The 27500-nt window shown below is 33.6% G+C and overlaps 1 protein-coding gene across 2 annotated transcripts in view; it reads left to right on the top strand.

Annotated features, from left to right (window-relative positions):
- Positions 1–27500, top strand: part of LOC136828417 (nephrin-like) — a 1390497-nt gene that overhangs the window by 1192668 nt on the left and 170329 nt on the right. For both annotated transcript variants that reach the window (XM_067086456.1, XM_067086455.1), the window contains one exon: positions 14187–14300. In XM_067086456.1, the coding sequence (XP_066942557.1) occupies positions 14187–14300 (114 nt within the window). The remainder of the gene's footprint in view (positions 1–14186; positions 14301–27500) is intronic.

The following is a 27500-nucleotide window of genomic DNA, read 5'->3' on the forward strand; positions in this document are numbered from 1 at the left end:
GAGGAATTGGTGGAGGAACAGTGTAAGGATTGGGATAGGGAGAGGTGGGGAGATAAAGGATAGGGGATATCGGGGGATGGAGGAGGGGTTAGGAAAGGTAAGATGGGGATAGTTGAGGTAATGGGGAGTGAGGGATATTGGGGTAGGGGGTGGAATGTGGAGACGCTGTGATAGGTTAGGGAGGGGAGGGGAAGGCGGAGGGTATGAGTTTAGAAAGAGAAAGGTGCGGGGTTGGAAGTTAATAAAGTGTTCAAAGGCAGCAGATGAAGGAGAAAGAATGGTAAGGAGTGCGATGAAAAAAAGAAAGGAGAAAGGCTGATAGGTTGACAGGTATTGGCTTTGCAGTGGCGAGAGAGAGAGAGAGAGTACAGTATTTTCACTTTTTAACTTTAATTAAGAACTCATTGTCCTTATTATGCGCAAACGTGATTTTTTTTTTTTACTCTGGCGTTGCCCCTGTTGCATTTGAATAATGAATTGATATGAAATCTGATTTTTTGTAGTATTTATTTAAAGCCGTATCATCATAATTTTGTTGTAAAGTAACAAGAAAGCGAACAATATCTTGTTGTGCAATGCTGGTAATTGCAAAATTTAAGATATTTTGTACAAGTGCAAAATTTAGACACCAGCATGTAAGTGACTAACAGCAACTATATATAAACATTGCCATCTTTATATCTTAACCTTCAAATAACCGATCATTTATTTTCCAAAACAGGTAGTCCTAATACAAGCGAATTGGGAGCCGACACATGGCGTTAACCTCTCGACGCCGTTTTTGATATAAAAAAAGTTACGTTGATCATTGTTTTGCTTAAAATTACTAGCGTCGGTCTCCATTAGGAATATATCAGAATTAGGTTAAGTCCCTTTTGTTACTTGATATTGGAGAGGGATTCAGAAAGGACTCTGCATACCAACGCTCCGTTATGTGAATATTTCCGAAAATAAAATATGGGAACTTTCGGGAAATATGCATTTATTAGGGAACACTCACCGGGGAGCGTGTTCCAGTTATAGTCCAGTGATCTGTTATTTGGAATGTTCCAGCAACTGAATAGAACGGTTCTGAAACCATCTTTATTGCCAGACATTTACAGGGTATCATAATAGAATTGCAAAAATAGTTACTGCGAAGTTGAAAACATTTTTAGGTATGTATTTGTAACGATATCTAGTAAAAATATATGCAAAAAAATGTTGTGAGCTTTTGAAAAAAATATTACGTATCTCTTCATAATTCAAGCGTTATTTTATTGCCCACTCAAAGCTAACTGTATAATGTTGGTTTATAATAGTTCCAACGTATTTATGGTTTTTTAGACCTTGTCATTAACAAAATGGTAATTTTAAAACGGTGGATTTTCGTTATGATAAAAATCAGAGCATGTATATGGAGATGTATTAGTCTTGTCCGTGTCTGTGTACACCAGGACGTCTTTTGACTTACAAACACACACACATGTATATATATATATATATATATATATATATATATATATATATATATATATATATATATATATATATATATATATACATGCAGTGTATATATATCTATAATATTAATTTCCTTGGCTGTCTTTGTCTTAGTTTGTGTGTGGCTGCGTGTCTGAGTGTGTCCCTCCCCTCCCCTCCCTTCCCCTCCCCTCCCCCTCCCCCTCCCCTAATGCAGGTGGTTCATATTTACTACATGAGGTTAATTAAACACTTCATAAATTCTAAATGTCAAGCAAGTTATATTTATAAGACGTCTTCACTACCCCAGGGTCCTTTGAAGTCTTCAGCTCCTGAAGTATTCCTGAAGAAACGCCCATTGGATTATACCGTTTTCTTGGAGTCTTAAAGACTCCAGGATCATGTGAAGCCATCTTCAGCTGGAGAACCGCACATTTAATTAACCTTATGTGGTAACTATGAACCACCTGTATTATGAGGATCACAATAAATACTACTTCTGTTTTAAAACTTCAGTATTAATTACATCAGAACTTTAACAAGAAACTAGCAAATGTGAGCGATAGCGAGGCTTTACCTAAAACCTATGTAATCCTATCAATAAAGGCTAAAAGTTACCAAAAAAGACAGGTACTTAACTTAATTAGATTCGGTCGCCAGTTGAAACTAGGTTACTGAATATATTGATTTATTCTGAGCACATGGAATAAATAAACCACATTACTCAACCATCTAGTTCAACAAAAAAAAGTGAATGAAATCTAAATCTTACAGGAGCTAGTAACAGCTCCAACTTCGTCCCACTTCAGACACACGATATTCAACATGCTTAAGTGGATGACACAACAGCTGATGAACTCTTGTGACGCGCATATAAGCAATCCCAAGCGCTGGACTCAAGCATATTGTTGCTAATCCTTCACCAAACAGGATTATGACCAGGTTCCAAGGCGTGCCTGATTCTGGAAGAGACATATCCAGATAACACTTTGATATCAAGGACCTCTCACTTATCATTAATTGACTGCAAGGAATGTATCTTCATTCAAGGATATTACGTTAACACCATGGAGGATACTTTATGCAATCACACTAGGCAACACTATATAATTGTACTTCATATAATTGACTTCATAAATGGGATATGGTTTTACTATGATTTCCTTAGTCAGTGACTGTTTAAGAGAGAAACTTGAAACAGGAAATAAGGGGGAGGTCTAAAGGGAGGAACTGGGAGTAATTGTCATCTTCAGACTTACCTTGGAGTAGATAATGCAGCGATCAATTGCATCAGAAGCCCTGGGCCATTGAAAAGGCAATTCCCCCGGCTGTTCCACAAGAAGGGTAAAGGACAAAGGGAGGAGGCTGAGAGAGACACACTGCGCTTGTGCGCTCACTCAAGGATATCGCTGGATTCCCGAACTGGGTCAGAGTGTGTGGGTGCTTGCTTGGAAGACTTCTCCCACTTAATGGCCTGCGGGTAGCTTGAAAAATGACAACAAAACTCGCCAGTACGAAGGTCATAGGAAAGTGAGCTTAAGGTATACCCTAACTAAAGGTGGTCCTGGTAAAACCTACCCTGTTGAATAGGTCCCTAAACTAAACTTCAAATCCTCGACGACAGTTGGTGTTTTTGAACAACAGCCAGCTCTCTGGCTTTCCTCCCTAACTGTTTTAGGAGAAAGCTTTGGTGCTTTCTTTTCTTTCTTTTGTTTATATTTCTACTAAATCAAGGAAGAGAGGTCGAACAGTATAAATATTTATGAGTATATATATGTTACAGTCAACATGCGTAATCAGTCATTACGCGTAATGACTGAAATTTCAGTCATCACGCGTAATGCACTTAGGGGACATTTGATCCCCCCAGGAGCTAGTACTAAACCCGGCGAAACAGTGAGTCACCTACACTGTTTCGCCGGGTTTAGTACTAGTCCCTGGGGGTCAAATGTATTTCGCCGTGTTTAGTACTAGCTCCTGGGGGTATCAAATGTCCCTAAAGTGCATTACGCGTGATGACTGAAATTTCAGTCATTACGTGTAATGACTGATTACGTGTGTTGACTGTAACATATATATATATATATATATATATATATATATATATATATATATATATATATATATATATATATATATATATATATGTGTGTGTGTGTGTGTGTGTGTGTGTGTGTATACATGTATGCATGTATGTACATATGTATTTATGTTTGTGTCTGTGTTGTGTAAAGTTGTTTCCTGTAATGGGGATGGCTCCAAGGAAAAATCAGACTGTGACTACTGGCACATCCGTACTTTTAAGTCCTTCATCGTGAATGAGGCACCCTGTGCAGAGAACTTTCACAACATTAGCAGCTGCATATAAATACGCAGATGGATCGTCAGAAACTGGTTGACACCCCTTCCCCCCGAAAACGGTGCCTGATCCCGACTTCTGTTGCATATGGATATGAAGGCCAGTCTTTCTAAAACCTCTCACTCCATCACAAATGAGTGTTTGTATCTGTGGCTTGTATGCCATCTGGTCTTTACCATTTTCATATTGGGATCAGTAATGACTGCATATTACTCGCTCTTTTGTGCTTTGTCCACCTCTGCCGCCGCAAGAGATGTCATAATGCAAATTTCTGCTTAAGAAAACAATAATGGTATCCTGCGGAGAAAATGAAAATTAAACCGTGATCATTGCTCCGTTGACCTCATATCATAACTTTGAAGTTGATTACAAACATGATGAAATTAGCAACCAGAAAAGTGCAAATTAGAATAAATTCAAGATTAATTTTTATATTGTTATTTAAAAAATGTTCTCAGTGTATTTTCTGATTTTCTTGTTTTAATCAACATTTGTCTATGCATCTGTTATGTGACGTTACATTTTAATTTTTTGCTCCTACCCATCCCGTTTTGGTAGGTCATACGCTCGGCTGTTCTTCCCCCTTTATGAAGGCATTGCGCTGAATGTAATAGACTTCCATTTGTTTAGAGCGAGTAAAACGCAAGTCATTAAATCTCCGGAAAACTTTGGTATGGACGTTTATTTATGATTTTATTTTTCTTTTTTTGCGTTTAGTGTCTAGATTTAGGTGTGTAGAAAATAAGCATACATATGTAAGCTTTCATGACTCTTAGTTTCAAGGGTTTAGAATTTTAGATGTAGTTGTTCAACTTGCCCCTGTGTAGCTATTAAAGGTTTTGATGTATGCGTTTAGTGCTGCGCAACTTAATTTGTCCGGATCATAAAGGGTTTAGATGTAGCTTATTAGACATAAGGTTTGAAAGTTACGTAACATTTTCTTTATCACCACCAAGGTTTTACAATAGGCGTTTAAAGCGAAGTGTTATGCAACATGCTTCTTTGTAAGCATTAAGTGATAAAAAGTAATTGTTATATGAGTTCAGAAATAGGCGTTTAAAATTATTTCGTTCATTTTCCTCGTATTATGGGTTAAGATATACTTAACTTACATTTTTTCTTAGCACTTAGGGCTAAAGTGTAAGTTTTGCATAACGTTTAGAAGGGTGAAAGTGTAAGTTTTGCATAAGGTTTAGAACGCCGCCCCTTTTTTTCACATTTGGAAAAACCATGTGCAGACGTATGCAGATGAAAAAAGTCACAGACATAATGCATACCACTGGAACGGTTTCTTTCTTATTTTAACAATGTATAATTCAAGGAAAGTTGGTCAGGATTATTTATATTCTGATACAAATTAAAAGAGAGAGAGAGAGAGAGAGGGATGATGATGTAAGTCTTTGAAAGTCAAAATCAGTGCTACTTGTATTTTGTCACGAACTACAAGTAGTCCAATGAAGCTTAAAGTAAAAAGTGACCACAATGAATGGCAAAAGGCTACTCCGACATTTTTTCTTAAATATGTTTCTCGTCCGCTTGGGAGGGCGGCTTATTTTAAGCCTCTCGAATGGAGAGACTTTATGAAATTCAGAGATTACTTTTAAACAAGGGTGTCTGCAAAAGGTCATTTACGAGTCGAGGAAAAAATTATCGAGAGAGAGAGAGAGAGAGAGAGAGAGAGAGAGAGAGAGAGAGTGAGAGAACAGATCCCTGGGAGACACCATCACCGCCAGAGTCGGAGAACCAGACGTGGCGTCAACAACTATAAAATCAGAATAAGTTTACAGAGAGAATGAATCATTTGAATTTATTTTTGTATACGTGCACAGGTAATGGTGAGAGGTCTAAGTATCCTATAAAAAGACATATGTCTAGAGCTCTTTCACTTATTGAAAAGATAAACATTATACAACGCTACGGGGACAGTGTCTTCAAGAGTTAATTAAGAAGCTTGTACGATGTTGATCTGGGAATAATAATGTGTATGCATACATGTGTCTAGATCCATTGAGTGAATTCATAACGCCAGACTCATAAGACCTAATTAGAAGGTAAAAGAAATGACTCCTTTGCTAGAGCCACTTCTAATCTACGGTAAGTGAGGCGTCCTGTAATTAAATCAAGGTTCGCTTAATGTCTTTTGATGCTCCGAAAGGATGGTAGGAAATGCTCCAAGGGATCAACAGATGCTCCTGTAATGAAGTACACCTGATGCTCCTCTATTTGTTTCTATTTTTGTTTTATTGTTTCTGTATTGAGATCTTTGCTATGGATTTTAATTTAGTTGAGTAATCTCACGGGTTGTAATTCATTACATATTTTTATTTCTAATTATCATTCCTAATAAGGTATTTAGGTAATAGTGAATGTCATTATATATCTTGACTTTAAATGCGAGAAAAGCACCAGTACTTTGAACAGATATCTCAATTTTATTAGGTGAAAAAACATTTTTGTTTTTTTAGCAATTCGGGACCATGTAAATCACGTGAAAGAACCCCTTCTAAATGAATACAGGGTATTCACGAAGGAAATTCTTTGTTAGGTCCCAGGGACTTTTAATTAGGTATAAGGGCAGGGAGGGGGGGAAAAGAGGGACCGAGAGAAGTATTCCTAATAGTACTAATGCGTCTCCATGAACTGGATGAATCACAGTCTCCTCATTTCATGAGAGGTCTTTCAACAGCCGGAGAGATAAAGAGGCCCGTGAAAGCTGTCTGTTCAAGTCTTAGATTTTATGGACGCTCAAAATGATTGTGGGCGAAGATAAAGTAAAACCCTTTTCGCGAGTCTGACGATGAGGACAGAGGTCCCGTGAAGCTTACGGATTTTGAGTGCACTGTTGACAATATAATAAGATTCACACTCGAGAAAAGGTTCTTATTTTATCTTCAAATTTAATGAACTTAATTGTTCTTCTTAGTCTTTATTATTATTGGTTATAATAGTCGTATGAATGTTATTAAATGAAGAAAGTTGCATCTACTGTATATTTTTAGCATTAAAAATTAATTATTAAAGAAAGTAATTTATTATTTTATCCGATGGACGCACTTATACTTTCCGTTTTAAATGAGAATATCACACAAAAAATACATTATTTTAAATAATGAAGTCTGTGAAGTTCATCACCATTATTGCTGTGGCGCCACATTTCAGCATCAAATCTACCAGACCAGGCTGGTATCTGTATCTTATTAAAGGACCCGTAAAATAATCTTAATCTGAGTATGGGGAAGAGATTTAAAGATTGATTGATTGCAGGTTATCTGGCGTCATTATCAGGTTCACTGACGCCGGAGGGATATAAAAAGGTCAGTATACTCATAGAGAATTATAGTGAAATCTGGTGCAGGAGGACACTTTCATCAAATACGTACAGGATATGTATGTAGAATTTTGCCATCATAAACTAATATATATATATATATATATATATATATATATATATATATATATATATATATATATATATATATATATATATATAATATATATATATATATAATGTATATATATGTATATATATATATATATATATATATATATATATATATATATATATATATATATATATACATATACATATATATATATATATATATATATATATATATATATATATATATATATATATATATATATATATATATACACTGTATATGAACACTTCGAGAAAATCCTTTTGAAACATTTCAGTGAGCCAACAGCAAAGACATAAGATGTCGTGTAATCAGTAAGGCCTCGTCATTTTCTTTTTGAATAGGCAAGATTTATCGATAAGATATTTTATTATTGATAGACAGTGTGTGTGTGTATATATGTGTATATATATATATATATATATATATATATATATATATATATATATATATATATATATATTTCATGTTGTCCCCCCGCAGTTTTATTTTAGACCACAGCGTAATTCAGCAAGAAAACTATATTCCTTTCAAAACAAACTCCTGTCCAAATAAGAAAAAATAATGTTTTGTATTTCATGCGAAGAAAGGAAGGTTGGAGCGCGTCTTGAAAATTAAAATACCTTCAGTGGATTTTTTTCCCTTGCAGTCCTGACAGAACTAGAAAATATTTTCCTCTCTCTGTAGTAATTTATTTTCCATAATTTTCTCGTAGATATGTCGTTAGTCCGCCGCCTTTTCATTCGCGCTCTCTCATTACGCTTCCGTTTTTAATTTATACTCGACAGCAAAACATTTTCTGTGTTTTAATGATTCATCAAAATATGGTTTTCAAAGACATATTTTTGTTGTGTCCAGTATCGGTCTGATTGTTGTTATTGTCTTATGCTGAAGTTTTCATGATTTTACAGAAAGAAAATTAAAGTATTTTTCTGTCTTAAAACTTTCATGGTAAATGTGAGAAACAATCAACATATGCCTCTACCTTCAAAAGGAAACAACATTCGCTATTTGTTAAACCTGTTTTTAAATAATCAATTAGATTATGGTATACATCATTACCGCTGGCAATGTTTTTCTCAAGGAACTTAGGATATGCCCACTTCTTTATCTTGAAAGAGAACTAGATACTTTTCGTTGCCATTGAATGTAATTATTATACCCTGCATATTAATTTAAGAGAGGTCCCACATACCCAAACAAACAGATTATGACAGCAAAATGCATCACCTGTTTACTTATCATCATAAATCAAGAAACCCTTCGTATTTCATATTTCAATAGCCATCTGAAGTTTGCTCGATAATGTACATTTAAGCAAAGACTGCACCGAAATTTATGTAGGGGAAACGGGTCACTCAGTATCCCGAAGGTGATCTAAACACTGTGACCTTTAAGATGCAAATTATTAGTTTAGGTGTTTTCGCACATGTGAAATATTCTGGTTGATAGATTAAATGGGTTGATGTTTATATGTTTATCAGAAGCACTTGTTCTTATAAAATAAAAAAAAGCTTTGGAATCCACGTGATGAATTAAACATTTGAAGTCAGTTCTAATATTAAGATCTATTTAACAACATGTGAGTTAACGAGGTCGACATACAGTCAGAACTGGTATGTTCCAGGCAAACGAGAAGGAAAGTCAAAGTAGTCAAGAACTTCATGTCCATTATCAGGATCACCAAGCACTATACAGCTAGAAATCAATGTTTTCCGTCTGTACTAGCATATATACGAGTATATATATATATATATATATATATATATATATATATATATATATATATATATATATATATATATATATATATATATATATATATATATATATATATATAAACACACGCACGATCAAGAGTTCATGGAAAGGTGTTCTAATTGCGTACATTTATTCAAAAGCCGACGTTTCACATCGCTTGATGCATTTTCAAGGCTGAAAAAGCGGTTAAAAACAATAAATACTTGTATATGTAATGTGAAAGGTATGTACAAAATTTATTTCTCACCTTATTTATATCTTAGGAAGAACAGAGAGCAAAAAAGAACAAAATGGGGATGATAATAAATTCTCCTGAATGTAGGAAGGGGAATTTTGCATATAGGAAGGGGAATTTTGTATATAGACGTAATTTGGAGACCGTATCAACTATAGGCAGATCATTCATCTTAACATTGAGCAACTTGTTGAGGGATCTATGGAATATAACAAGTGGGAAACAGTTATTCTTAAAATAGTTGGTTAGGAACGTGATTTCGTCTGGAGAAAATGTATTAGCCTATTTAATAAGGAATTACCAGCATTGAATCTGAAGTTAATCCCGAAGAACCCGCGAACTATTGGACCCTTATTCCTTTCTAGGATACAGTGGGTCCCCTGTTTGCATGTAATGTGATCTATAAATATACCTCTCTCAGATGTAGTCTGGGCACATATATTGGATGCACCAGGAAACTACTAAAAGTTCTAATTTGCTCTCATCAGGGGGTTAGCTACAGAACTGGAAGCAAATTATCGAGCCCGGATCAGTCTAACGTACGGAATCGTGCTGAAATTTGTAAAATTCATATAGACGCCAACGACTTTAAAATTGTGGGAAAGGTGCGAAGTGAGGATGAACTAACCACTTTGGAATCCATAATGATCAAACTGACCATTCCAACACTCAACAACCAATCATCGTCAACACAGCTGTTCATTGCTTAATGTTTTTATTTTATTTTTTTTTTTACCCCGTGGGTCTTTTTCATTTATGCTGTCCTTTACGTCAGCCTAACCTTCACTACCAATATGGGCAGGTGTTCTGTGCCCCCTTGCTGTTATTTGTCTTCCGTTTTTGTTCTTTTTGCTCTCTGTTCTGCCTAAGATATAGATAAGGCGAGAAATAGTTTGTATATATCTTTCACATTATATATGCAAGTATTTATTGTTTTTAACCGCTTTTTCAGCCCTGAAAATACATCAAGCGATGGAAACGTGTGCTCTTGAATAAATGTATGCGATTAGAACGCCTTTCCTTGAACTCTTGATCGTGTATCATCCGAACTACTGCTCCTGTCTTCTGATATATAATATATATATATATATATATATATATATATATATATATATATATATATATATATATATATGTGTGTGTGTGTGTGTGTGTGTGTGTGCGTGTGTGTGTAATTAATTAATTAAAATTTGTATCTCTTTAAGTAAAGTACTGTAGTGACTTTAATTTCACCCAATATTAGTCAGCAGTAATAATTTGCATAACTGCTATACTGTTTAGTGGCAATAGGGTTCTTTATGAATGACTTCCCATGCTACTACTTGTGTTTATTGTCTCATACCGGGAATAAGCCCTAACAACAGTGAATGGTTGAGCATCTGGTTAATTCCTTTGCTTATTTAAAAACTAAACTACTGAACCCGAAAAAAAGGTAAATGAGAATTCGTAACGTAAATTTATTTACAGAGTTGAAAAAAAGTAAAATAGAAGCATGTAGAGTGTAAGGCACACTTTCTCTCTCTCTCTCTCTCTCTCTCTCTCTCTCTCTCTCTCTCTCTCTCTCTCTCTCTCTCTCTCCTTCATTCAAGCAATCATGCAGTAGCCTTGTACTCTCGTCATCAGTTGTCAGATGTGGAGGAAATCTTTTCCAGCCGTTAATTTGGACCATAATATCGTGCTGCTTAACTACCTAGGTACTTCTTAATGCTTTCGGTGCGCCATCAGGTCAGAATTACCAAGGCCTCTCCCTTCAAGATACATACGTGCACATAAGTGTGTGTCTGTATCTATATACATACATTATATATATATATATATATATATATATATATATATATATATATATATATATATATACATATTGTCACCAAGTTATCAAGTACCTGGTTATTACACAAATAATAAAACCAAAAAGTTTATCTCACTTCAGCCAGACACTTGAAACCTCATAACAAAAATATTAAGACTGAATACTCTAAAGGTACGGTGATCCCTTAAAACTTGCTTAACACTTGAAAATTCAATCTAAATTTATCAAGTTATGGTTGAGGTAACAACTGATAAGCTATAAACAGACTAGGGGAAAAGGGCATCACTCCAACAAATACTATAATTGTTTCCCTGGTTCTACTTCACTTTGATAAAGAACTAGACAGACATACCACTTACCTTGAACACACACACACACCAATATTTGTAACCACTGGTGGTCAAAATGAAACACTATGATTTTAAAATTTTAAACAGACAAATTTATTTCTAAGTTCAAAAGTTATAAGCAGAGTTCACAATCTCAAAAAGATTTACTATTACTTGACAACAGTGTAAGATTTAAGTATTACTTAACCAAAATTAAATCACAAAACTTTAGTTTATCATGGAATCAATTTAATTAAGTAAAATTCAAACCATTAACCCTCGTTCAAGTTTTAGATACAAATCTGAACATCTGCAATTAGCCCAAGTGTTCATCAAAACATTAATAAATGGAATCAACACAGGTATTCACTGAAATCTCAATAATAAGTATGCACTGAAATCTCAATAATGCAAATTAACACCAACAAAATGCTAAGTAATCACCAACACAAAACCTTGGGTAACACTGTGAAATTATAAACACATAATCTTGTGAGAGTAATACGAAAACACAGACATATAAGAACGAAATATTCAAAAAATGGAAATATACCAACAGCAATTTCACTAAGACAAAATATGACTAAAGGTTATATCAGTCTCTCAAAAGATTACCTTCACTTTTTAAAAAGGCTAAATTCACGTCTTTCTACAACTTCCTCAACGACAACACTTCAGTTTTCAACATAATTACAATACAACCAAATAAGCACAAAACCTTACTCCTTTGTAATATATAAACACAATGGTTGAAGAAAACAAATATATTGGAATCATACACAAAATATTACATTTCATGGGAGAGTTTTACAGAACTTATATATTTCAGGAGAGCAACCAATTTATAACCTTCTATGTGAATTGAGAGGGAGAGAGAGAGAGAGAGGGACTTCCTGTGTCTTTGAGACCTCTTAGCAGACTAACTGGTTAGTCCAGTAATCCTGTTTTTATCCTCAAACTAAGTTGCCAATTAGTCACTTCAAATCTTAGAACAACCTGAGCCCCTTCATTCTACATTTTAGAACACCTCCAAGAATACAGAATACACAAGGTATACTCATAGGGTGTACACACAGTATATACATGAAACATACATACAGGGTATACACAAACTTGGAAAAGAGTATGGGTGCCTATCTCAAATGATTGACACTGACTGTTCTTAGTTAACCACCTGGGTAAACAGAAATAAATTTGCAAGCGCTTTGGCTAAGAGCCCTGTCAACATGTCAGACCTTATCTCTCGTCCCTTATCCTTCTACTCAGGTTATGGAATACATAATAAAGCATAGAGAAAAATAATAATTACAGAACAGACATACAGAAAAAACACGTCATAAGGACTCAGACCGAGAACTGTCACTTGCCAAAGATAGGCAAAGTGGCCCTTCCAATACACCTTCCCTTTGGTCCCATGCAGCTGTGTCAACACAGGATGTGGTTATCTGATAATGGTTCCAAAATATCTTTCTGTCTCTACCTTTCAATTCCCATGAAACAAATACATATATTGCAAAGCCACCTCATTATATCTCACAACACATGAAACAGCTGAAAGAAAAATTACATCAGAATACATAACACATATGTCATCTGTAAGAAAGAAAAAAAACAGCATCTCAAAGTCATATTATAGTAATATATATGTGTATATTGATGGAAATAGATTATTATTCATATGTTAATGTAAGTGTCCTTGGAATAGCATATTTAAATATTGGAATATTCATCATTTACATAATCGTTTTATTTACTTTCTGAAATTATCTTTCAGATATTTATTTTTATCTAGTGGTCAAAATTAAATAATAATAAATTGTGGAACTTTGTATATGGCACTGGGAGTCCTATGCGAGAGGCATGAAATGACAGTGAGACCGGTGAACCAAGTGGAGTGAGTTATTATATTTAGAAATTTTTGCTTCTTGGTGTGGGCGAAAGTCTCAGCCGGACTTTGAAGAAAGAGTCAATTTGCAATAGATCTGAAACTTGAATCCCCTCGACATGTTCTCACAACTTCTCGACGTATGGACCAACTCCTGAATATACAGTGACTGAAAGAAAGTGCGCCTTGTATTTGATTAGACTCGGGAAAGTTTACGAATTAATTTCGGTTTATTTACCCAAGAAAAGGGTCTTGTATTTTTTATATGGTTTGCTTTTGAAGTACGCTTAATTACCTACTTCTTGGAAGAGATTAGGGGTGGTTTTTTATTTGCAGGTTTGATCATGGTTTATTCTGCTGCCTTTTAGTAGCCCCAAAATTTCCTTTTTTTTGTATGGGTTCTTTTTTGGCAATGTAAATTAAGGTTTTTTTTATTTATTCAGTTTGGACTTTTTACACACACACACACACACTATATATATATATATATATATATATATATATATATATATATATATATATATATATATATATATATATATATATATATGTATGTATATATATATACATATATGTGTGTATGCATGTGTGCGTGTGAGGATGATTAACGGTCAGATAATGGAAAGACACGAGTTGATTGTATTACATATGAGATGCTACATTCCACTGCTGAAAGCATCAACGAGAGGTCGACCAGGGTGTAAAATGTTTTTCTGGATGAGGGAAAGATTGTTATCGAACGGATGGGACGAATAATAATTATATCCTTGCCAAGCTAGTATATGAACTTCATATATGTACAATTTAGTATATGAATTTAGTGTGTGTAAATATACCCACCTTTATAGTCTAAATTGCTAATATTCGGAAGCGTTTGTTAATTTGAATTGTAAACTAATCTTCCTCTTTTTCTCTCCCATTCAGTGGTTCCGTCCCGTCTCGTGGTTCAGAATGAGAACAGTCAACCTGTGACGGCCGGACTTTTAGGCCCCCTGACGGAGGGCCAAAAACTGACTCTCTACTGCGTCGCTACAGGAGGTAAGATGTCGGTGCACTATTCTTTTTGTGACCTAAAAATGGATTATTCTTGACGTTTTGACTCCATTTTGTTAAAGGGCTTTTTTATCAGTCCTGAAATGTGTATTTTTGTTTGTGCACTTCTTTTATTTTTCATCTTGTGAAAAGTATTTTTAAATGTCTAAATCTTTGAGCATGCTGTTCATATCATGGTATTCAGATATGAGAACATTCATTATACAAAGAAAATTTATGACAGTATCTTTTTCTTTTACCTCTACTAAAATGTCCTTTAAGTTTACGATACGAAAAATTTTTATTTTAGAAATGTCTGTCATACGCGTATTATTGTTATGTGTCGCTCTTCTGGTGAATGAATTAATGCCGAGGTTATTTCATACTAATTACATATGAAACAGAATTTTAAATTCCTAGTAAGTATTTATGCAGTATTTTGTATTAAAACCATTGTGGATACCTGCAGTATTTGCACTCAACAACTCAGGAAGGCTCAAATCAGAATTCGTTCGGTCATTTTATCATATGAGAATTTTTGCCACTCGGAAAACAAACGATCCTTGATTGCCTGAGAACCGCAGTAACTAAGGTCCCAGAGTTTTTAGAGAAGGCTGTATTCTACCTTCAGGTACCGAAGACAGAATTTCGTGAAATATTCACGCAAGCTGATATTCTTGTACTGCTGGATCAGAATGGTTTGTAGAGATTTCTATTAACTGGAGAGATTTACCAACTCACGGCTTGTTTTGATATACTTAAGTGTACGAACCCGATTTATCTTTGAGAGCGAATACTTAAGAACCCGTAGCCGAGTGATTTTTTTATTTTCAGTGGGAAGATATGCAGGTTCATGTACATATTAACATTAACATGTGGGTTTAAGGTGTCTTGTCTCTCGCCTAATCAAATAATCTAAGTTACATTACCTGACTAATAGTACTTTTAAATATCATTCCAAATGTCATAAGTCCAGGTGCTATTTTACTATCTGATAATCCCATTTTTAGCGACGCTTTTTTCATATCAGAGTGTTAGTTTACAATTTTATTCAAAAGGCTTTGAATAAAAGAAAACATTTCTGGGAAAACATGCTATAAGTCCATATGTATATATATATATATATATATATATATATATATATATATATATATATATATATATATATATATATACATACATATATGTATATATGTATGTATGTATGTATATGTTCCTTTTTATTTATATACAGTATAGATATATATATACATAGATTTATATATTATGTATATATATATATATCAATATATATATATATATATATATATATATATATATATATATATATATATATATATATATATATATATATATATATATATATATATATATACACCTGAAAATGCTAGCTGAAATAAATATGCATATGGTATCAGTCGAAAAGTCATTATTTAAAATTGCAATGGCTATATCTGCACCTGGAAATATAATTTTCCTGGAACGAGAGACAGACAGAGAGATAGAGGAAATGAGAGAGGTAAAATCGAGTGGGTGAAAGTTTCAAAAGCTAAATTGAGTGAGAGAGATGGAGTGATAAAAAAGAAATTTTTTTTATCTCTTGTTTATTTGAGTGAAAGAAAATCGAGATTCTTTGTAAGCGACGTTCGGCCTTGCTCATGTCAGGTGCAAATATTTCTCTTTGAAAGCAAAGTTCCATAGCTGAATATTTTGATGTATGAATATTTGAATATACTTAGCTTTTGTTTGTTTGAGTATGAGACTGCTTTACCTGATACAGGTAGAGTATTATCTGAAACTGTCTGTTGATTAATGCGACGAAAGATACTAGTTGTTTCAAATACCAGTACTTCATATTGCATAGTTCTGGACTTTTACTTGAAAATTATCATGAAATCACGTGCTTGCGATTTCTGTCGTATATCATCCGGTGTGTATGTATGTCAACTCGTGGCTAGTCTCTGTGTTATAAATCTTAGTATTTTTTTTTAAACTCAAGGTAGAATAATGCGATTCGGAGTATCGATCGAAAAGTTTCAATTTTTTTCAGTTTTTTCCCATTTTTGTTTTAATGTTGTGATGGTGGACAATCTTCGCTATATTTATATCTATATGTGTGTGTGTGTTTGAGTCCTTGTGTTGTTTTATTAGCTTTATTCCTTACAAAATTGTTCCTTTCTCTTTGGCGTTCCTCTCTTTTTTTTACATGCTTTTATTTAACTTGACTTTTGTGTCTGTGTGTCTGTTTGGGTCAAATCTTGTAACTCAGTTGTCGACCTGTTCCCTTCGTACGATGGACTTGAAATTTTGCATGGCTACTCAGTCCCGGTGACGATACAACCGTACGCGGTCAGTAGGTCAGTAGTGACCTCTAGTGACCCTACAGTGACCTCTCCTAGTATCTCAGGATTTGTATGAAAATCTTCAGAGTTTTCATACCTTTTTTGACTCGGTAGAATAAGTTAATAACTGTACGCATTTTTCAAACCTTCTTTGGCTCTACAGGATATCACGTTCAGTGATTTTTAGTTACAGTCATATGTTACAATTTCTGTCAAAACTAAGAAGTATAAAATAAAAAAACTAAATTTTTTTTTCTTTTAAAACATGCTTTTATTAAAGTGCACTAATAAGTAAAAAAATATTTTTTGAGACACACCAAGATTTTCTTACAATCAATCATGTTTACAAGAATAAAAGCGTGGTCGCCAGACATGGAAGGAATAGTTACAAGAAATGAAAAGAATATATTTCTTTTCTTGCATATTTCCTTCCATGTTTGGTGCCCACGCTTTATTTTTGTAGACATGGTTATTGTAAGAAATTCATGGTGTCTCAAAAAATTGTTTTTTTTACTCTTAGTGCATTTTAATAAGAGAGTGTTTTAAAAAAAAATTATTCTATTATTCATCAACTGTGAATTATAATGTGGCAGGTAGCATTGCAAACCCGTGATTTTAGACGTATGTAAATGTTTGATTAATAATAATAATAATTATTATTATTATTATTATAATAATTATAATAAAATTGAAAAAATGTAGCAAAAATCACTTTCATGCACCACCTGAAGGACGAAGAGATAATGAAGAATGCGCTACAGCTTTAGAATTTTTATAGTGCCCTTGTTTTTGCAAGTAGGAGTGAATTATTAGTGCTGTAAAGATATCAGGTTCGTACAGTGTTCTAGGATCCACAATTGCACCTGAAACAGAGGGTATTAAATCTTCTGTAGAGTGGTACTTCAAGCCACTAAGGAAGTACTGTAATTCTCTCTCAAATTGACTAGAAATAGAAAGCATTCTATATTGGACCCGTTATTTCTTAATCGTATCTCTCTGGGATATGAGAAGCAAATACATTTAAATTTGGCATTCATTCTCTCCTTATTATAATTTAAAGACTTTTATGAATAGTAATTTTATGAAAAGATGTGGTAACAGGGCCCTTAACAGTAATTGTGACCAGAAAACATTAAATAAGGAACCAAAATAGCAGAGAGAGAGAGAGAGAGAGAGAGAGAGAGAGAGAGAGAGAGAGAGAGAGAGAGAGAGAGAGAATCCATCGCACAACTTTGCGGTCAAAAGGGAACTCGTACGTTAACCGTCCTTGAACAGTAATTGGCTAATGACCGTAATCATCCACATATCAAAGATGAGAATCTATAATTACGCTCTGCATAATGAACGCGAAGGGTAAAACACCAGTTCACTGACTCGTTCCATAAATCTACGTCCACTTACCAATCTCAGGAGCGAAGGACGCAAGCTTGGCACGGAATAACAACCTCGTTTTGTTTTCGAATGCTTACATGATATATGCTGGGGGAGGAAATCATAACGTTTAGGAAGGATCTCCGCATGAAGTAATGGATAGAGAGGATGAGCTTAGGTAATTTTCCCCATGGAAAATGGTCGGCGGAGGAAGGAAGGAAGGGAGGGAGGGGGATGTTCTCCGGAAAGTTGATGGAAAGACAAAAGCAACACATCAGTGAGTTATAATTGCTAACTGTGCTTGGTTTGCCTTTTATCATTTGATAAGAGTGTTGAATTTCATTGTTTATCGCTTTTGAATTATATGAATTTTGTTGTTTATTTAATATTTGTACAAGAGGTTCTGTGCTTTGTTATATGTTTTTAGGTCAGAGTATTTTTTCTGGGAGAAGATGACTTTTGACATTTTTTTTTATTTTGGAAGATACTGAAGTTTGATTATTTGTTTTATTTATCAAAGCTAATGAAGCTTGATTGGTTTGTTTTTGTTTTTGGAATATTAAAATGTTTTATTGTTTACATTGAATTCAGATTCACTCCGGCAATGAGTTTTAACGAATGACATGTCTTTAGTTTGTCTATGTACATACAAAGTTTTATTTTCTTCAGTGTAAATTAAAAACCACTTAATACCTTTCAGATTGTCTTATAACCAAATACGTCAGGTTTTATGCTCCAAAAGACTGTTAACCAAATACATCAGGTTTTATGCTCCAAAAGATAAATTCAAAACCACTTAACACTATTGGAGAATGCCTTGCAACTCAGTTATGCAAGTTTCATGTTGTGCGGCATAAATTCAAAATCATTCAAGGTCCTTTTAACTTAGTTTAACAACGTTTGTCCTCTACAACATAAATTCAGAGCTACTTGAGCATTTCGAAATTCAAGTCAACCCGAGGACAGGGGTTACCACTTTCACATTTTCACGAAGAGTGCTTTTCGCACATAAAGGTGATCCTTTGATCTTATATATTTTTTCTTAATCGTCTCTGTCGCACTGAGTCCCATTACCCCTTATGAGTCGAGCTCCACATAATGGGGTGTTGCATCATTTATTACTAGACACAGAGACTCTGACAGCTCGTTTCTGCCTCTAGCTCTTTTTATTCGAGCTCGAACGGATTACCACCCGATTTAATAGGATTCCTTGAAAGTTGATTAAATTAATTAATGGATATGATTAACGTGGTTGTTTCGTCTCGTGTATTTAACAAGATTAATTGATCTAGGGTTGGGGGGGAGATGGGAAGGGGAAGGGAGGAGAGGGTGGAAGTAGTACAATATAAAACCATTTCGATGGAAACGCGTCACAATAAAAGATCACTCCTTTATTAATTATTATTGTTCTTTTCATCAAAATTTAAGTGTTTCACGAGCCTGGTTTGTTGACCCTTTGGCCTTAGGTCTTAGCATCCGAGACGGGAAAAGAATATTCATTTTGAAAAAGAAGAGTAGACACACTCACGAGTAGTGTCCATTGTTATAGAATTTGCAAGACGGATTCAAAATCATCTCAGGAAATAGAAACGAGAGAGTATTTTCTAAATTAATATTACTGAGCACAAGTTCTGTTATTAGTACTGTTAATTGTTCCAAGAATCTTATAATGGTTGATATCAAACTGTATTGGTTCATTATTTTTAATCAACCTTAAGTGTTCTATTATTTATATTGAATTCGTAAATATTTTCTCATATACACTTTCATTTACAGAATTCATAAAAGCCTTTTCATTCATAATTTAATGATTATGGAGATGATTTTATGTAAGATTAATTTTTCTGAACGAATTATAAGAAACTTTCGAGTAAATGTGATTCACTTTAGCCAGTCAAAAGATATGATTAACTCCATGTAATAAATAGAAATTAATATGATTCATTTTTTAAAATAGTAAAACTCATAATTCCATTCAGACATGAGAGTGAATCTTGATCGTAATTTGCTTTCTCTAATACAAAGATATCGTGATTCGCCTTATCCAGCGAATCCTTGTTCATTTTGCAGAATTAGGATTCTTGATTCGACTCACGCGGTAGATGGGAATATGATCCTTTAATGCAGTGAACAAAAATACGTGATTCATTGCATAAATGCAATGAGAATTATTCAGTTTTTTAAACTAAGTGTTGATTAATTGTGAAAATTAATTAAGTCCTGATTCAGTTTAGATCGTTCAAATTATTATTATTATTATTATTATTATTATTATTATTATTATTATTATTATTATTATTATTATTATACAGTAGATGAAACCTATTCCTACGGAACAAGCTCACAGGGGCCATTGACTTGAAATTCAAGCTTCCAAAGATTAAGGTGTTCATTAGAAAGACGTAATAGGAAGTAAAGTGAAATACAGAAAGAAGAGATCCCGCTTATTAGAAAATAAAAAATAAATAAATGAATAAATAAAAAAATGTATTAAAATGCAAGAAGAATAATATTAGGGTAGTAATGCATTGCATTTCCGCTTGAACATCTGAAGTTCCAGTTGCACAACATCCTCAGTAGGGAGGCTGTTCCACAGTCCAACGGTGTGAGGAATAAAGGACCTCTGGAACTGAGAAGATCGACAGAGAGGAACATTTACCGCATACTGGTGCTGGTGTTCACTGAATCCTGCTGCTCTCTCGGCAGATAGAGGTGATCAGGGATCAAATATGAATGTGAAAGATCTCTGTTAAAATACAGCTTATGAAAGTTAACAAACAAGAGACCAAATACGGTGAATAATCATCTTGGTTTGATCTAGGTATTAGGAAAATATGATTCACTCAAAACGATAAAACTGATAGAATCAAGTAATGTATTCCCTGAATACAATCACTATAAATGATGAATCCTCTGATTTATGATTTAGTATACTTCATGATTCACTGTGCCTGAATAACTTCAATTATTTCGCCCAGTAAACAAAAGCCAGTATATAGGATTACAGAATAGTGTAAATAATTAAGTGATGTGATTTCAAGCGATAATTTATCATCGCAGTGTTATAAATATTGAAGGACAACGAAGTATAATTTTTTAACGTAATTAGCGCGTAATAATGTATTTTATTCCGGAACTCAATTAGCATTCTGAAAGAAGGATAAGTAACGTGATATAGAAAGAAATAATAGTAGTTATTATTATTATTATTATTATTATTATTATTATTATTATTATTATTTCTTTTTCATTTCATTCTCATCAAATAATTTTTTAATGTGGTATACTACGCTGTTGAATAATAAAATATAATAATAATAATAATAATAATAATAATAATAATAATAATAATAATAATAATAATAATAAATCAAGTACCTCATATCTGTAGTTAATGATTTACTGTATTTTTTTTAAGGGCCAAGGCGTAATCGCACCGTAATACAAATATCAGCAAATCCTTAATCGTTTTTGCGAAGTGACTTGAAATTCGTTACACTTTTGTATCTCCTTAGATCCACTCTGTAATTCCTTAAATCCAAAAGCGTTCTTCTGTCTGTGAGACAGGTACGTCATTATCCTCCTCCTGCAAAAAGGAAATTTAAACAATTGTAGTTTAGTCTTTCCAACATATCTATTTTTACACACGGTCAAAAAAAAAAGCATATTTTCTTACACTGACGATATTCGTCGAAATTCTGTCCGTCTCGGCTCCGCGTCGTGATGAAACTAAACAAGTAAAAAATGCACTGAAGTTTCTTCGGCGCAGTCGAGTTTTCTGTACAGTGTATAATGCTGTATGAAACTCTCAGCCACAGCCAGGTGGTGGCTTGTGTTGTTGGCACCTATAGCGGTGCCAGACGCACGATCTTGGCTAACTTTAACCTTAAATTAAATCAAAACTACTGAGGCTAGTGGGCTGCAATTTGTTAAGTTTGATGATTGGACGGTGGATGAGCACCATACCAATTTGCAGCCCTCTAGCCTCAGTAGTTTTTAAGATCTGAGGGGGACTGACGGATAAAAAGCCATCTCAGTAGTTTTCTTTATCAGAAAACTAAAATGAAAAAAAAATCATCTCGCATGACGCACGCCCAGTAATACCTGTATTAACATTACGCAATCAGCCCGGCGATATTCATTTTATACAAGAGCGTGATTCGTTTTACGTGTAATGCATTTTCTCCCTTATGTAATGGACAGTGCATTATTAGTTACGTGAAATTGGAAAGAATATTTCATTTATTTGAAATTACTTTTGAGTTCTAGGCTACGATCCGCACTCCGTGATTAATGCGTTCGTGGAAACGTGATGTCAGTGCAATTATGGTTGCGAGCCTTCCCATGACCTATTTTTGTCACTGCAGCTGCTGTTACTGCTGCTTTAAAAGGAGAAGGAACAGTGTTTATTATTATTATTATTATTATTATTATTATTATTATTATTATTATTATTATTATATTTTAATATTTTTTATTAAAATATAGTAGAAATATTATTATTATTATTATTATTAGTAATACTATATTTTAATATTTTTTATTAAAATATAGTAGAAATATTATTATTATTATTATTATTATTATTATTATTATTATTATTATCATCATTAAATGCTTTAATTAATTGAGAGTTTAGAACGAAGCCAACTCAAATTCCAAAATAAGAGAAAGTAAGCCAATTAAACAAAAGTTAAACTGTAAAAAAAGAACCATCGTGAGGTGCCTTTAGCTAATAGTCACAAAATTTCCTTGAAAACAACACTGCTTTAAAATAGTTCCAAATTAGCTTCTTATCTCATATAAACGTAGAAGGTATACTTAATATAGTTCCAAATTATCTTCTTATTTCTTATAAATATAGAAGGTATACGTAATGATGATGTGCGAATTTTTTTGAGGGTTATAGAATAGGATTGTGCCTGATTATGACATCCGTAAGTTTATTCAGGCAGTTAAGTCGATAATGATGTTTGTGGGCGGTATTGTTGGCCCCGTTCAAAGTTTTGAACGAGTTCCAAAGACTGCGGTATTTTTTCCAACAAACATGTACGCTCGATTGATAAGAGTTAAGGCTACAATGCGTAGGGTCTTGGAAATTTTTCTTTTCGTAGAATTTAGAGCAACTGTAGGCGTCCGACGAAAAAGATGTGACGAATGAGATGAGAGAGAGAGAAGAGTGTCGTCTTTTTCGCACACTATAAGACTTGCAGACCTTGATCTGTCAGGAAGCCGTCATCTAAATCTCACGCAGTCAGAAATGTATTTAGAGGATGCAGAAAAAGATCCTTCGTAGAGACAAAAGCTTCAATTTTTGCCGCTTGTGTTTCCACTGAATGTGACACTCATGGAGGTGAAGTGAGGATAAAAATTTATGAGGACAGAAAATGAAGCCCTTGATGCAAATCATTTTTAGCTTAATTTCAGATGTACGTAGCGACAATGATGTCGATGCGAAAAAACAGATAAGAATGGAAATGAAAATTTCAAGTGAGTTTAAACGTGAAATTTTATGAAGCGCAACTTTATTCATTTGTCATCAATATTTACCCGCGTTTTCCTGCAACGTTTGCGTCATGTTAAGGGAAAAAGTGACTTTACTTTAATCATATTTCTCACCTTTTTATAAAATATGACATACGGAGAGACCAATGAGAGTGAGAAAGCACCTTATATAAAGAAAAATATTAATGTTTTGCTGTACATTCAGCACAATCCTCAATGACGCTTTGAAAATATGAACTGTTATTGATGAAAATGTCCTTCCAAGAAGAGCTGAATCACGCATCATATCGAAGGCGTGGTGTTCTATAAAGTTTTTCCGAAGAACGGCAATACTCTTAAAAGTCTCAGGTTTCCATTTTTTGGAAGCAGTAATGTGTTCCATAAAAACAGCTTGTGTCTTTCCTAAATCATCAAGCTTAATGGTCGAGGAAGGATAAGCTTCCTCGTTTCAGCGTATTTCGTTTCGAATACGGTTTCATTGTCATTAGTGATTCTTCGGCGTCGGGTGAAAGTTTTTCCGACCGAAAGCCTTTGATTTGGCTTCTCAGTTGACCCACAAAATAAGGAAAAATCGACCCTTCATTGTTTTCGATCGATATAATGTCTTTTACATCTGTAGAACAAAATTATTTTTTTTACTTAATGAAAAAAGGCTCTGCAACTGTCAGCAGGCTTTAAGGACAAAGAAAAGTAAAGATAAAAAAAAATGAGACCATTAAGACTGGGATAATCTAGAAGTTGCTCCCGAGACAGGAAAAAAAACAACAATTTCCCGCGAGTCATTTGCTCCTGCGAGACGTTGTATTAACATCTCCCCCTTCAAAAAAAGAGAAACCAGAACCCTTATGGCAGGGAACAAATGAGTCCCTCCTCCAACAACTCCCCCCAAAAAAAAACACACCCACTCATACAAAAGAGGGAGAGAAAAAAAGACGAAACCTCATGGCATGGGGAAAATTCTTCCACATTTGTGTTCATGCGCCGTAATATGAGACATTGCTGGTAGGTTCTTCCCTTTATCGCGAAGGAGTTGATTCTTGGGAGGAGCGGGAGGAGGAGGAGGAGGTTGGTCGGCTCTGGCTGGAATTCCTCATTAGAGGGATTCGTATTTCGAAACATCTCGGCTCAAATCTGATTTCTTTTCATCACGGGAGAAATGTGATTCGAATTGGGGTTTTATTACATACGTTTGGTACTCACTGCCTCACAGTCTCTTTCTCCGCGTATCTCTCTCTCTCTCTCTCTCTCTCTCTCTCTCTGTCTCTCTCTTTTTAATGTTGTTATTGTTATCTTTAAGTTAATGTTAATGTTGTTATAAAAAGAATTGTTGTTGTTGTTGGCAATGTTGCTGTTTTTTGTGGTTCCGCTGTGGTTATTGTTGGGCATGAGTATGATTGTAAGTAATCTTCTTTGAGGTAAGAGCAAATTGCTAATCTTGATACTTGGTCTAGTACCCTATATATATAGAATTTTCTTTCCACACAACACCTAATGATTAGTGAGCACCAACAGTGTATTTTCATGTAGCAATGAATGTGCTGTGTTCACAGACTTGTATAGCCAAAATTTGCCAGGGAAAGGCTTTGGATAGAAAGAATAAAGCTGAAGCGAGGTTTGCTTTGACTTTGTAGTTTACAAAACGAATGAGGGATTAGGTATTTTAATGGTGGCATTCAGGTTTGTATCAGAGTGTGGTTGTATATATATATACATACATACACATATATATATATATATATATATATATATATATATATATATATATATATATATATATATATATATATATATATATATATATATATGAAGATAAGAAAACCCATAAAACACTATTTGAACGTTGCAACCATATACAGCACGCTAGTGCCCGAAATATATGGTTGCAATGTTCAAATAGTGTTTTATGGGCATTATTACCATTCATATATATATATATATATATATCATACTGTAGTATTATATATATATATATATATATATATATATATATTTTTGTGTGTGTGTGTATATATATATATATATATATATATATATATATATATATATATATATATATATATATATATATATATATATATATATATATATATGTGTGTGTGTGTGTGTGTGTGTGTGTGTGGAATAGTGAAGTGCTTATTGCAGAAGTAGGGTCACCATCAAGGTTGTGTCTAAGACTACTTGATATTTATACGATGTTGAAAGAAGAATTGTAAACAAACAGAAGATGCTCTTGCATGTTTGTTGAATATAAATCAAAGGCTGTGATGGGAAAGTGGATTGACTGTACTATGATGCTGTCTTAACTGGTGCTGCTGAGAAATCACAGAAATGTGAAAGATTTCGAAAAATTTTCGAGGAAGATAGTATTGCATGACAGAGACTGGTGAAAGGCGACTCTTCAAAATAGATGGATTTCAAAAGCAAAAGTGCTTCCAAGGAGGAAACTGGGAAGTGTTTTCTCAGTCTGATAAATAATTGACCAAATGATTTCACATTTTAGTAAGAGAAATTGGTAAGACAAGATAATCCCCAGTCGGATCCCATTGCTGATATCATATTGTTGAGATGAAAATACGCCCAAATTGTAGGTGCTCCGAGGAATAACTGCAAATATTGTTTATAAATAGAAAAAAAATCCCAATTATTTATCTAAATTTACTTGGGCATGCCGTTATTCTCCCTATATCAAGTATTAACCATTGTTAGCCATTTACGTCAATATGTATATATTGTGCTATATTCTTGGATCTAATTTTGTTAAAATATAAATATGGTTGATGTCCTTTTGTGCACGTTCTCTGATCGTTTTTTATCCTATGTTTTTTTTTTTTTATTTTTAGTATCATCGTGTGACGTCAACAGTGAACAATCAGATATGACGAAGCACTTTTTTTAGCTCTGCGCTCTCTCTCTCTCTCTCTCTCTCTCTCTCTCTCTCTCTCTCTCTCTCTCACACACACACACACACAACAATCTTGTAAAGCAAGAATTGAAGGAGTCAATATTACACAGTATACATACTTTTTGCATTTTTGTCATTTTAATTTCAACTCTATTATTCTCTCTCTCTCTCTCTCTCTCTCTCTCTCTCTCTCTCTCTCTCTCTCTCTCTCTCTCTCCTGTAAAACGAGAATTCGAAGAAGTCCTTATTTCACTGTATATCTGGATATATATGTCTCTTGTCTTTTTTATATTTTCATTTCATTTACTATTAATACTCCTCCGTCTTTTTTTTTCCAGCCCCATTTCTTCTTTCAACAGAGAAACTCGTGTGGGAGGATTTCTCGAGCTTTTAGCAGTTTTTTTTTTTTTTTTTTTTTTTTGTATTTTTGACCTTTTTTCCTTTTCTTTAGTGTTATTTTTTCACTGGCTTTGTAGACAAAAGTTTTAAAACCGTGTCTTTTGGCCTCAGTCTTTTTTGGTCCAATGGCGTCATTTAATGATCTTGCTCTGTGTGGGGTTATCGATTCATAGATTTTCAAGTGTTTGATTATATATATATTATGTATATATATATATATATATATATATATATATATATATATATATATATATATATATATATATATATATATATATATATATATATATATATATATATATATATATATATATATATATATATATATATATATATATATGTATATATATATATATATATATATATATATATATATATATATATATATACATACATATATATATGTGTATATATACATGTATATATATAAGTGTGTGTGTGTATGAAAAGCTAATATTTGTAACTGGTTTTGAATATATAGCAGAGAAAAGCAACTAAGCCTTTTCATCACCAATAAAACTCTATTTCTTATGAAACATTAACACATGATTTATCCTCTTATATTAAAAACATGAGAAAAGAAATAAAAAGTTAATCTTTCCTTTCGATCTCCATTTGCTCATTGCAAAACTTATGGCTGTGTAATTTTCTGTAAGTTGTGATTGCTCTTACGTCATTCCCAAGTCT

This window comes from Macrobrachium rosenbergii, chromosome 42 (genome assembly GCF_040412425.1).
Source record: "Macrobrachium rosenbergii isolate ZJJX-2024 chromosome 42, ASM4041242v1, whole genome shotgun sequence".
NCBI classification, from domain to species: Eukaryota; Metazoa; Arthropoda; class Malacostraca; order Decapoda; family Palaemonidae; genus Macrobrachium; species Macrobrachium rosenbergii.